The sequence below is a fragment of the Varanus komodoensis genome, unplaced genomic scaffold, assembly GCF_004798865.1.
Source record: "Varanus komodoensis strain SLA01 unplaced genomic scaffold, ASM479886v1 scaffold8, whole genome shotgun sequence".
In the NCBI taxonomy this organism is placed as follows: domain Eukaryota; kingdom Metazoa; phylum Chordata; class Lepidosauria; order Squamata; family Varanidae; genus Varanus; species Varanus komodoensis.
The window spans coordinates 18,314,889-18,328,257 of NW_025336481.1; the positions used below are offsets into that span (position 1 = coordinate 18,314,889).

General features: G+C 44.2%; 1 protein-coding gene across 7 annotated transcripts in view; it reads left to right on the forward strand.

Annotated features, from left to right (window-relative positions):
• L3MBTL2 (L3MBTL histone methyl-lysine binding protein 2) overlaps nt 1-11,372 on the forward strand; it is a 32,879-nt gene extending 21,507 nt beyond the window's left edge. The window contains exons 11-17 of one of the 7 annotated variants that reach the window (XM_044455596.1): nt 2,311-2,415; nt 3,021-3,168; nt 3,759-3,841; nt 5,328-5,562; nt 6,854-6,919; nt 8,343-8,555; nt 10,352-11,372. In XM_044455596.1, coding sequence (XP_044311531.1) covers nt 2,311-2,415; nt 3,021-3,168; nt 3,759-3,841; nt 5,328-5,562; nt 6,854-6,919; nt 8,343-8,555; nt 10,352-10,635 — 1,134 coding nt within the window. In that variant the 3' untranslated portion in view covers nt 10,636-11,372. Of the gene's footprint in view, nt 1-2,310; nt 2,416-3,020; nt 3,169-3,758; nt 3,842-5,327; nt 5,563-6,853; nt 6,920-8,342; nt 8,556-8,604; nt 8,689-10,331 lie in introns of all 7 variants that reach the window. The other 6 variants (XM_044455597.1, XM_044455603.1, XM_044455601.1 and 3 more) reach the window with 6 other exon arrangements.
• Nucleotides 11,373-13,369: the final 1,997 nt, after the last annotated feature.

Below are 13,369 nucleotides of genomic sequence, written 5' to 3' on the forward strand. Positions count from 1 at the left end.
TTATCTGGACCCATTTCAGTTTCATCCAAGAGTGCTTGGAGTTGTCCCGCCACCACCCGCTCCAACACATTGCCCAAAAACGGGATGTTGGCCACTGGTCTATAGTTAGTGGCCATCTCTGGATCCAGTGACGCCTTCTTCAGGACCAGTCGGACTACCGCCTCCTTTAAAGGGGCAGGTACCCGGCCATCCCTCAGAGAGGCCTTAACCACTTCCAAGATCCAGGTCCCTGTCCCGTGTTTGGCGTTGTTAATTAGCCAAGATGGGCAAGAGTCCAGTAGACAAGTGGTAGGACATACTTGTCCAAGCATCTTGTCAACATCATCAGGCCACAGTAACTGAAACTCATTCATCAATTTTGGACCAGACAGCGACATTGGTATCTCCCCAGAAGCCTCTGAGTCGCTAGTAGAGTCCAGCTTGTGACGAATCTGAGCGATTTTCTCCTTAAAATGCTTGGCAAAATCATCACAGCGGGCCTTCAAGGGTGGTACCGGATCTTTCTTAGGGCCAGGATGAACCAGCCCTTGTACCACCCGAAAAAGCTCCGCCGGACGACATTGTGAGGAGGCAATGGAAGTGGAGAAGAATTTCTTCTTCGCCGCCCTCACCGCCACAGCATAGGCCCGATAATGGGCTCTTAAGTGTGTTCGGTCAGATTCATCCCGTGAATTCCTCCACCTACGCTCTAGACGTCTCCCAACCCGTTTCATCGCCCACAATTCAGGTGTATACCAAGGGGAAGAGTGGGTTCTCCCCGGCGGGAGAGGATGCTTAGGAGCGATCGTGTCAATAGCCCTGGTCATTTCCCCATTCCCTAGCTCGACCAGAGCCTCGACAGGAGCACCAGTCTTGTCAGCCGGAAACTCCCCCAGGGCCTTCAGGAATCCATCCAGATCCATTCGGCTCCGGGGGCGGACCCACACAATCGGGTCCGCACCCTTACAGAGGGAAAAGCTGCTCTCGAGCACAAACCTCACGAGGAAGTGATCTGACCATGACAGGGGTGTTAGACACAAATTCCTCACCCTCAGACCACCCTCTTCCTGCCCCGTCGAGAAAACCAGGTCCAGAGTGTGTCCACGTTCATGGGCCTGTGACATGTTGAGACAGCCCCATGGCTGTCATGGAGGCCATGAAGTCCTGAGCTGCCCCGGTCAGACCAGTCTTGGCGTGGAGATTGAAGTACCCCAGGACCAACATCCTGGGGGTCCTCAACACCAGGTCTGAGACGATCTCCATCAGCTCAGGCAGGGAGCTGTTGGGCAGAAGGGTGCACGGTATACCAACAGAATCCCCAATCTGTCTTGGTCACCCAACACCAAGTAGAGGCACTTTATCCCTGGCCTCGAAGGGACTGGAAGCCCCATGAGTGAGGGAGATGGAGGCTCGGTAAACCAAAGCAACCCCCCCTCCCCTCCCCTCCAGGCGTGGACGGTGCTGAACTAGATACCCGGGCGGGCACATTTGAGAGAGGGTGACAACCCCCACCTCTCCCACCCAGGTCTCTGTTATGCAAGCCAGGTCGGCCCCCTCATCCACAATCAGGTCGTGGATGAGGGACGATTTATTGTGGACCGACCTGGCATTAAGCAGCAGCACCATCAGGCCTGGGAGGCGGTTGACAAGACTACCTGAAACCCTCTGGCTGGGGGTAAAACCAGAAGGAGGGACAGGTGTCAACCATCTTTCCCTCCTTCTACGCGGACACGTTAAACCCCCACCGCTGTAACGTCCATTGCCCACAACCACCCCAATGGTGGCGCCCATGTGCTCCCCAGGTAACCCAACCGCCGACATGGCCAGGAACAACTCCATAAAAACAAATTAAAATACAATAAAAATATTAAAACAGTATAAAACTCCCCGTCTACCCCTGATATAAAATTCCACCCACTGACAGAGTCTCTCGCCAGCCCAGACCCCGCATGGCCAAGAACGGCCACAAATGGTGGCGGCCGCCCTTCGGCCGCCAACCCCAGGCCATGACCGGCAAGTTAAGCCGGCACCCGCGCCCTGCCCCAGTCCAGCGTTGCTCTCACTGATGCTGGCCGGCAAGATGGCGGCGCCCTCCTCAGCCACGACGGTGGCCCAGCGTCTACGACCCCGGGATGGACCGGCGGTGGCCACGGAAGCGGCCTCAGCTGGCCCGTGGACCCGGCGGCGTGCCTGCCATCCAATTGGCAGGAATGCTAAGAGTTGTAGTTCTGGAGGCGCCATGTTGGAGAAATTATCCAAACACTTTCTTGCAAGTGTTTTCAGTTTTTCAAATCAGTGTTTATAATCTCTTTTGCCTGTTATCTGTTCTAGGTGCGTGCTGTCTACCCTGAGGGTGGTTGGTTTGAGGAGGGTATGAAATTGGAAGCCATTGACCCCTTGAATCTGGGCAACATTTGTGTGGCTACTATCCAGAAGGTAGGATTATCTGAGAAGAGAAAATGGTTTAGCTACATTAAACTACAACAGTCAAAAATCCTCTCCGTTTGTGTATGTACACTTCTAGCATCTTTTGCTTTTGAAGGAATAGGAAATTAGATGTCGGATTCATCGAGGAACTATTATGAAAGAAAAGGGGTATTGCTGTGGGAACTCCTGGTGTGCCATGCACAGAAATGAGAGATCGGAGTCCCTTTAGACAGTCTGTCCTAATGTGGCATACCAGATGCAAATATCCCCACACAATGAGGAACATGAGAATATTCCTATTTAATGAAAATGTAAGGGTCTGCTGTTTTATATCTTATACTGTTATTGTAGTGATGTTACAGTTTGGGCATATGCATGTTCAGATTTTATTTGCTGACTTGATTCCTCTTGTGAAAGAGAAGCAGTGACTACATGCTAGACAAATAGAGCTGAGAAAAGTAGTGAGGAAATTTGTCAAGCTTGGGCACTAGAAAGGATACAGATGCTTTTATCTACCTTGCTTTTCTCAAGCCAGGTTGGAAATGACTTCCATAGAATTCTGCAATGGATAAAACTTGGATGCAAACTTCATTTCCCTTCCCTTCTGTCCTCAGATCCTTTTAGATGGCTATCTCATGATTGGTATTGATGGCACAGCCTCCGAGGATGGCTCTGATTGGTTCTGTTACCACGCTTCCTTGCACTCCATTTTCCCAGCCGGTTTCTGCAAGAACAACAGTATTGAACTGACTCCTCCAAAAGGTGAAATTCCAAAAGAGCTTTCTCTTTGCCAGTCTTTTCACAGAAGCCAGCAAGCAGCACTTTCCCACGATACTACAGGAAGAAAATATTAAAATATAACTGAACCCTGTAGATTATTTTTTCTTCTTTGTCATCAAGATCTTAGTGAAGGATGGAACTGAATGTATTGATCCTCCCTGTCTAGGAAAATAGTTAGAATTTGATTGTTCTTTTACTACTCTTTGGACTTACTATAAGATATATGATCCAGAAATATATTTTCTTGCTGTTAACATCACTGCTCCTCTTGCAAGAATGGGTAGGAGGTGTGTGAACAAGCATGCACATTTACCTGCTTCCTCGCTCCTCAGGAATCGGAAACTATTTGATTTTCTGGATAATTCTCACAGTGTAGTCTTTCTCACCTCCATTCCAAAAAGCAAACAGTACTATTTTGTCTCCCTGTCATTTCCTTGTGCTGCTTTTTGAGCAAACAGGCACAGAAAGGTAGCCCATCAGTCCTGCATGTTAGCACAATTCCTCCTGGTGGGAGGCTTGGCATCCTACACCTTCCTGTCTGATGCCAGTAACATCCCACATTCTTACTTCAGGGTATGATGCCAAGACCTTCAGTTGGGCAACTTATCTAGAGAAGACCAAAGCAAAAGCTGCACCAACACGTCTGTTCAACATGGTAAGTCCACATGGGGGGCAAGATCGCAGCAAACACCCCTGTAGAACCATAAATCATTGAGCTGGCAAAATAACCCTAACTCTACAATAATATATTAGTATAGAAATATGCCAAACTGAGTTTGAAGGTTCAGTACTATGACCATTGACAACATTGTTCTCCTCAACTTTGTTCAGCTGCTTAAAAAAAAAACAAGCGAACTTCCTGAGCTCTAGAGCTCTCTACTGCATCTTGCAACAGCAAGTTCCATGCATTAAGGGTTGTTTTGTGTGAAGAAGTGCTTCCTTTTGTCAGCCCTCAATCTATTGCACATTCAACTCCATACAGTGACCTGTAGTATTATGAGAAGCTGAATTTCACTCTTTCTGCAGACTGCACAAAATTTCATGAACCTAAATGAGATTTTCCCAGGCTGGCACCCCCTGGATGTTTTAGAGTACAACTCCCAGCTTCCCAGTTGTCCTTTTTCCATAAATAAACATACCTGAAACACTGCAGCTTTTTCCACGTGGGAAAGGCATTCCAGTCACGCAATCATTTGCCATCTTCTGTACCTTTGTCAAGTCCATGACAAAGAAACCAGAACTGTTTCCATTATTCCCAGAGTCTGCCTGTGGCAGCAATTAGCAATTTTTAAGCTCTTGGCTTATTTATATTTCTTTTAAGGTGATTGCTGGGTCATCTTTCAATCCAAAACAGGCCTCTACAATGAATGACAGAATAAAAATGTAAAACATTTTAGGGATTTTAAGCATCCCGCACAGCAAAATTAAGAATGGAAGAAAAGCCATTATTTAAAAACAGGGAATAGAGCAAATAGACATGGCTTTGGGTTGTCTGGTATCACAACTGTGTGAGCATGAAGAATCTAATGCAGAAGTTGACATACTGAGAATAGCAAACCATCTTGCAAATCTTCTGTTGCTTAGCTTCCTGTTCTAAGATGTGATCACTTGTTTGGGAAAAGTTTGGAAGCCGTGGGATAGTCGTGGCTTCTAGCCGCTCAGTGGTTGGCTGTTGTTCTCTCCCCTAAAAGTTCTATCTCGTGCCTTTTTCTTCCCCCCTTCTATTTTCCCTCCACCAAATCCCAGGCCTAATGTACAACCCAGTTCATATTGGACTCAGAACCAGAATGACTGTGATCTGAGGGCAGGGGAAGCCCAGCTTGCTGCTTTACAGTAGCACTTGCTGAAAGGAGATCAAGCAGTTTATACTGTTTATAACCCAGGCACAGCACGTTGAGTTACATGCATAGGTTTTTTTATGCATTGTAATGCATTCTTTGTCTTACTACATATCTCATGCTGGAATACTTCTCATACTCTTTCTCTTCCTGGATTGTTCAGCTTTCACAACTGAATTGACTATAGCATATTTGGGTTCCTGAAAATGTGTCATTTTTTAAAAAACATCATATTCCTAGCTGTCATTGATCATTAAATACATGTTACTACTTGGTAACTTAGTGTGTTTCTCCTTCCCCCAGGATTGCCCAAACCATGGCTTCAAAGTGGGTGCCAAACTGGAAGCAGTAGACTTGATGGAACCCCGGCTTATCTGTGTAGCCACAGTGAAGCGGGTGGTCCACCGGCTCCTCAGAATTCACTTTGATGGCTGGGACAGTGAATATGACCAGTGGGTGGACTGCGAGTCCCCCGATATCTATCCTGTGGGTTGGTGTGAACTGATAGGCTACCAGCTGCAGCCACCAGTTGTCCCAGGTAAGAGATGATGCCTCTTGTTCTAGCTTCAGTGGTTCAGCCCAGACTGGGTAGCAGGCTGACTCGACGGTATTTTCTCTTTTTCATGAGTGAGAAAGAAGCTTTCCCTTTTTCTTACCATACGGAAAACCTTGACAGGTTAGAGTCCCAGAACCATAGTGAGAGCTAGAGCAGTCACTTACAGGGACCTGAGCTGACATGCAATGCAACAGGGGTTCCTAGGGAGTGGGGGTATGTCCCCTTGCAGAGGCCATTTAGCCCACAAGTCTTGGTCTTCTGGTCATGACTCCAGTTATTTAGGAAAGAATAAGCTTTAGTTTCACTTTAGGATTATTCTCTTCCACAGTTAGCTGCGGTTGGTGCTACTGAATCCTAATTTTCACTTTAATTCATTGTAAGAGGTCTACTTTCCCTGTATTTTTCTCTTTCCAAAATGAAATACTAGATGCAGCCCAGTCTGCAGTGCAGAATTTAGAGTCCTGGGCATCTCAGTGCCCTGTGTGTATTTCTGTGTATTTTTCTTTTCTTTTTAAATTTAGACAATGTTTGCAGACCTCATTTTGTGGCTGATGTGAGGTGGGCTCCTGGTGTGGACAGTAATGACTAAAACACCTATTTGCCCCTGCCTTTCAGTGACTTCCAGCAGAATCAGCTACTTCTGCTTATCATACTCAGGTTTTATTGTATTTTATCATGATTTTATCTTGTTAAACCACTTTGGAATTCTTAAAATGAAAAGCATTAGAGAAGTTATTTGAAGTACATAATTCGTTAAAACCTGTCTGAAAAAGCAGGTGACACCTGGAAGACAAAGCTCCTGCTTTGGAGAGAGAGGATAGCGTTGCTCTTCTGCTCTGAACAGGAAGAGCTCAAATGGACTTTCACTTGCACCTGCTTTCATAAGGGAAGCAAAAACAGCTTCACAGATAAGCAGCCCATGAAGTCTGGACTATGCTGACCTCCTGATTGTGTTTCTCTACATGCATACTCCCTTATCCCCCCTAAAAAACCCTGTTAGGGCTTTTTTTGCAAAACACATTTAATATATCAGGTCTCAGAATGAAATATACAAAGTAGGCAAATATTTAGAAAGTGTGACAGAGTCATGAGAGAGGGGATTCTCTCTCACGGCATCCTGTCTTTTGCACAAGACGTTCCAAGCATAAATAGTTGGAATTAATCATGGAAGTGCTCACCTGGAGACTTTACTCAGCCATAGTTAGTCTCTACTACTTAAAGCCCCTGTGTCTGTATATCTTCTGAGATAGAGCTCTTCTTTTCTTGGTGACAGAACCCATGTCACTTGCATCTGCCAAAGATGTGCCAAAGAGGAAACGAAAGCCATATGGAAAAAAAAGTAAGTGACCTTTGGATCAACTTGTTCCCCTATGAGGCCTCTTCATTTTGTCTTGACATCAAGGGAAGATCTGATAGTTAGATGAACACAGACACAAGCTAGGTGCAGATGCCATGTTGCCAGGAACTGCCACTGTACAGGCCAGGAATATGGGGTGTGGCAGGGGATACCCATGGAAGGATGGAGAGGAAGGCGCATGGGAGTCTACAGGGCATGCTGCTTGTTGTCTGACATTATGTCTGTTAACAAGGTTGCTATCCTTAGTCTTGGTTAGGAAGTTGCAGGGTGTTGAATTTTACATCTGCATTCTTTTGCTCCAGGTCAACCTACCCGTATGTTTATTCTAGACTATATCTCTGCCATATCATAGGTGATAACTCATTAGGAAGCTGCTCTCTGTCTCAGACCCCCATCAGTTTCTGCATATGATGTGCCTGTATGCTGGGGAAGGAAACAAGAAATTGCCTTAGACTCTGGTGCCTCCAAGTAGGTGCCTGCTACGAATTAGAAGATGTGGTGCAGCAATTCTGTCTTTTTCTACATTAACAAAAAAGACAGGAGACTGGGGAAAGCAGGAGGGTTAAAAATGGAAGGCAATGTCTGGTCTGCTGTGCTTCTGTAGAATTCTGAGAGTGAGGCAGGGCAATGCTGTGATGAAAACCTCAGCCAGAAGCACTCTCAGATGGATTACTGGACCCTCCCACTCTTGCAGGCAGGTGCTCCCCACTTCCTCTGGCAAACCTTACCCAAATTCTGTTTTCCTGATCTCCTTTAATGGGAGATAATAGGGAATAAATAGGGGACCCTATATGTAAAGCCTGTATTATCAGTGATGGGCTACAAGCTTTGTTTAAGGCCCTGAGTCTCTTTCACTGAACAGGCCCCTGTTGGGTTAGAGGAGTAAGACCCCGTACCTGAGGATCTGGAGAAGTCCATTGCTCCAATTTTCAACTCCTATTGTGTTGCCCAGCTAGGTGGGTTGAATAGACACAGACTATACCAATAAGTTAAAATGACATTCAGTAGTATCTGTGTCAGCATAGTGTCAATTGTGTTTGGTTTTGATGCAAGAACCTGAATTCAAAACATTGTCTCATTTGCTCAGTGGCCAAACCTAACTCGCAAGTTCTCATTGTCAATGGACTGTGCAACCTCAGCTCCCCTTACCAAAGAGAAGTTCCCCGCCACCACCAAAAGAAAACCAGGAGAAGGAGAAGCTTATCTCCCTTCTTCCTGATACCTATTGATTGGAGAACCATGTAGTTATATGCCTTTCACTTGCAATAGAAATGGAACAGTCTGGATCCAGGTTTGCCATTTCAGCAAATGTTGCTGCTCTAAGTTCTTTAGAAGAAGAAATTTAAAAAGAAATAAAAATTGTTAGGAAAACGGGTGCATGACATTCGTTGTTCTTTATCTCAAGGGAAAAAAATAACTTCTAAAGCTCGTTCCACAAAGCAAACAGCTAAGAAAATAACTACCCCAAAAGCAAAGGAGGAAACGCAGGTGGCTAAGAAAACGGCTGCCTCAAAAGGAAAGGAAGGAATGCAAGGTATCAAAAAAATGGCTGTCTCTAAAGCAATGGAGGAAATGCAAGCTGCAAGCAAGACCTCCCCAAAGCCACCATCTGATGAAAGTAAGAAAGGGGATTTACTTAATTATGCCTGTTCTTCCTCTTCCCACAGCCCAATCTGCACTTCAGCCAGGACAGAGCAGGGGAAAGGTGCTAGGAAAGTGCTGAGATTACTCAAGCATTCTCACCTGAAGAGGTGCTTCATGTTTCCTTTGTGTTGGGACAATAGTGCAGTGTCACTTTCAGGGAGGTTGGAGGCTTCCTATTACTTGTATGGAATGGATTGCCAGAAAGAGATGGTATGGTGCAGGATAGGAGAGCCCGGAGGAATGTTGTCCATGGGGTCGTGATGGGTCGGGTACGACTTCGCAAATAACATAATCTGGCACCCAAAATCCTGGATTACACCTTCACTATGAATCATGTAAATGAACATTCTTCCTTTTCAATATGCAACACTATAATTGTGTGTACTTATTTTTATTTATATGTGTCTGCATAAATCCTACTAGCTAATTGAGCTGCAGTCATCTCAATAAAAGAGCAGAGCAGAGCAGAGCATGGGGTGCTTAAAATAATGCATGATGTGGAGAAAGTAGAGAGGGGGACCTTTTTCTTCCTTTCCCATAGCACTTGTACTTGGGGTCATCCCATGAAACTGACTGAGGGTGTGGGGGGGGGGGGCGAGGTTTAGGACAGATAAAAGGAAGCACTTCTTCACACAGCATATAGTTAAACTATGGAATTCGCCGCCACGGGAATGATGCCATGGTGGTGATGCCACCAATGGTGATGCCCTCAGTTTGGATGGCTTTAAAAAAGGATTTGTGACAGGAGGCTATCAGTGGCTACTAGACTTGCTGGTTGTGTGCTTTCTGCTTTTCCAGAGGTGGCCTGCCTGCATACACCCACTGAGGAGCTTGGGCAAGAGGAGGTCTTGCACCCATTCTGCCTGAGGGATCCTCTGGGCAGCTGGTTTGCCACTGTGTGCACAGAGTGCTGGATTAGATGGACTAGATGATCTGTTCCAGCTTGGCTTTTCATCTGTTCTTACGTGTTCTTAAATAAATCTAACAACAAAGAACAGAGGCTAATGTAGTTATCAGACTTTTCTGAAGTACAGCTTGTTAAGAGCCATCTGATACATAATGGCCTACATTATAACACCATTTTATGTGGGCTGGTTGTACCCTGGTATGCATTCAGTGTCCAACCAACCTGTGGCCCTATGGATGCTTCCAAAGTAAAGAAGTGCTACTTCCAATGTAGTTAAAGTCTTACATGCCACACACCTTAATTTGCAAAACAATACACAGAAGTCAAAGTTAAAAATTTGCCCAGTCTTTCTAGGGTTTGTATGGAATTTTGTATGGAATTGTGTACTAGGTTTCAGTCTTAGTGTTTCAGAATTACTATTAGATTCTGCATTATCATCAGTATTCCAATAGTAACCATGTAGTTCCTAAATAAGGAACTATTATAACTAATAAGGGATAAGAGGGAGGAGGAGGAAGATGTAAGCTGCCTCGAGCCCGTTGTAGGAAAAAGGCAGGATATAAATCGAAAAATAAATAAATAAATGCCTTGACCCTAAAGATCAGTAGATTTTTTTTGCAGCTTTGCCTTTACCTATTCAGTCTGAAAATCAGCATGCAGCAAACATACTACAGTGGAATATGACTTCCAGTGCAGAATGTTTGCTACTGTTTGTTGCTTTTGATCAGTAACTATTGTGTATATCTGGATGCAGTTTGTTGATGGCATTTTGCTACTGTATATTTTACCATCAACTTGACTGTGGGAGATTTTTGAGAATTGTGTCCTATATTGTGAATGTAGCCCCTCACTCTGTTTCCTAGCAGTTGTTGCTGTGCAAGTGAAAGAAGAAATCCTTGAAGACTCAGTGATGGAACTTGAAGCTTCACAACTTCCAGTCCCAATCAGCTGCTTAAAGAATGAGGACATGGAACTGGAAGCCCCAACCAGTCCTGGGCCAATTGGCTGCTTAAAGTCAGAGGACACAGGGCCAGAAGCTCCAGCAAGCCCTCATCAGCATGGATGCTTCAAGGATGAGGATGTGGAACCAGTTGCTCCAGCAAGCCCTGTACTGATCACTTGTTTAAAGGATGAGGATGTGGACTAGAGCTTCAAGAAGCAAGGAAGTTACATAGTCCTGCACAACAGTCCTTGACAAAATAAGTAAACTGCTGGCCTCAGTTGGCAACTTGAGCTGTGCATTACAAAGCTGTCTTTTTTTCTTGATAGTAGATGCTGTTCTTGGAAAATAGATGGACCATATCATGTCAAAAGACAAGTCTTCAGTGCCTTTCTAAGAAAGCGGTAGAGAGAGGAAGGTAATAAATGCTGAAGTACTTCCTGATCTAGGCATGGAGGTGGTTGAAAAGGAACTGTGGGAATGGGCAGGAGCCCCTCCCATGGGTGCAAGGAACAGGGAGGGGAAGGCTTCTGCCCAAACTAAGGCTTAGCTGTAGAAACTGCCCGCCAACAGGGCTCCATGCTCAGAGACCATGAAGTAGAACTCCCACCTCAGGTGGTAGGACATCTTTCACCAGCCCTGTCCGTACCCTTGAAGAAATTGTCTTCCAGAGAATTTAGGGAGGACTTCTTTATTCAGGACTTCTAATCATAGTTCTTAACTATAAATAAGTGAGGAAACCAATATTATTCAAACAGAAATAATAATGAGCATTTCTTTTGTTCTCTTTTTACTGTGAACTGAAGCAAACATTGAAAGAAGGGAGGAGAAAATGTAATGTTTTTAATGGGCATTGCTGTTGTATGTTGGTTGATTTTTCCCTTTTTTGTACACATGTAAATTGTACTGATGAAACCATTAAATAAAATTTAGTAGATAAGCGATCTCATGTGTGGAAGAAATATAAGGTCTTCTCCAGTCAAGAAAAGGTTTATAAAGCTTCTTGCAAAAGCAAGTTTTCTATTGTTTGCTGATTTTAAAACACACTTGTTCTCAATCTTTGAAAGGACCTCTGTCTTCAAGTAAAGATTTGCAATTTCACTTCTTTGGCAAAATGGTTTCCAGGGTCATAATCATGTCAAGATTTAAAACCTTTTATGTCCTGGAATTTGATAGTTTGAACATGAATCAAATTCATGTTCAACATGTAGAGGAGAACCATAACTGCTGAAGAACTGCCTGCATTATGTTCCGACATCACATGTGTTTTAAAGTAGGTCTTCTCAGATTAGAAAACCATTTTTAGCACGGGCAATATGAACATGAGCAAGCACAATAAACATGAGCAAGCACAAACAGCATGACTCTTGTTTCTTTCCTTATTTGCTGAGCTCTTTTGTGTTTTGAAAGAAGCTTTGAATGCCTATTGGCAAAGTGCTGCCATGCTCCAAAAGGCTTCATGTGGATTGCAGGCTTCAACTCACTTTCTTGACCACTGCTCCATCTTTGTTAACTTCTGACTCTGCTTTGTTTCCTACTCAGTGTATGCAACTGCTTCTCAACTGAGGTTTAACTTTCTGGAATCAGAAAGGATTAGGGTACACTATAAATCCATGTCACATACTTTATTCTTAAAAAAAAAAAAAAAACCACTGTCTCTTTGTTACCCTCTTTCCAGTGGGTGCCCTGATGTGGCTGGAAGCCAGTGGGTCAATTTGGTCAAGACGAGAGACCTGAAGTGTGGGCCTTTCCTGTGCAGCTATGCTTCCTTCTCAGTTTTTCAGGTCTAAACCCAATGTGAAGGTGGCTTTTACTCACTCCTGTTCTCCAGCAAATAAATAAATGTTTGCATTGAAAGAGGAAGAGTCACAATCTGACTTTATATTTGAACAAATTCTGTTCCTCAAAGATTTTTGGAATTTCCACACTTTTTCCTTCAAAGTGTACATTTTTAAATCAAGAATGCTATGTTGTATATCATTTTCTAAACAACTCATTATAGTAAGACCAGGAATATAAACAACAGAAAATGATTATCGTTTTCTGGATGAATCTTATACTCAGTTGTTGCACACAGATCAAGGGACAGCAGCTGTATGTTGGTTTTTTCTATTTAGACCAGCATGGCTTAGTTTATGTGCTTTTTCATAGTTGGCACGTATATATTATATAACAACTATATATAATAGTTACCTTTAAAGTCTGTTCCATATGTTAGAAGAGCAGTGTGCTTTCTACTTTAGAACTGCAATTCTTAGTATAAATTGGTGCCCTTTGTGCGAAACCATGTCCTGGGTGGAGGGAGGCGCATGAGTTAGGTCAAAATCGCCTTGAGCCATTTCAGAATTGTTCTGATCAGTGGCTTGCCAGATGGGGACACGTGTGTGCACATATGTACACATGCACACAAAATGTATACTAACAGTATACTCACATTTTGCCAATATCATATATGAAGCAAGCTCAACACTGAACACAGTGGAAGCAGAAAAGGAGGCAACAGAAGACCTCCAGGAGGAAGCTACCTTTTGAAAGTTCCTAGGTGAGACCGCTCCAGTCTTCGTGCTGAGCCGATCACTTGATGAACAGAACACTGCAGTCTAGCCACTGGCCAAATGGCAGGTCCCCTGCTTTTAAACCCCATCCGCCAATTAGTGCATAATCCTATTTAAAAATCTCCCCTGAGGAAATTCCACTGCTTTCCTGGGCAACTTGTTCCACTGCCTGCTTGTTCTTGCAATAAGAAGACTTAAGCAAAACTACTACAAGCATAGTTAGGATCAGGTTGTAAATCTGCTGTGTAAGAGTTCACACTCATTGCTTCTTGTGTTTCCTCCTGTAAGCTGTTTTTGCAGGCCTTTTCTTTGGAACCTGGTATATGGCCTATTCCAAATTCAATGAGCTTTCAGCTTCTCCTATCCTATGCTTCTGTAAATCGTGA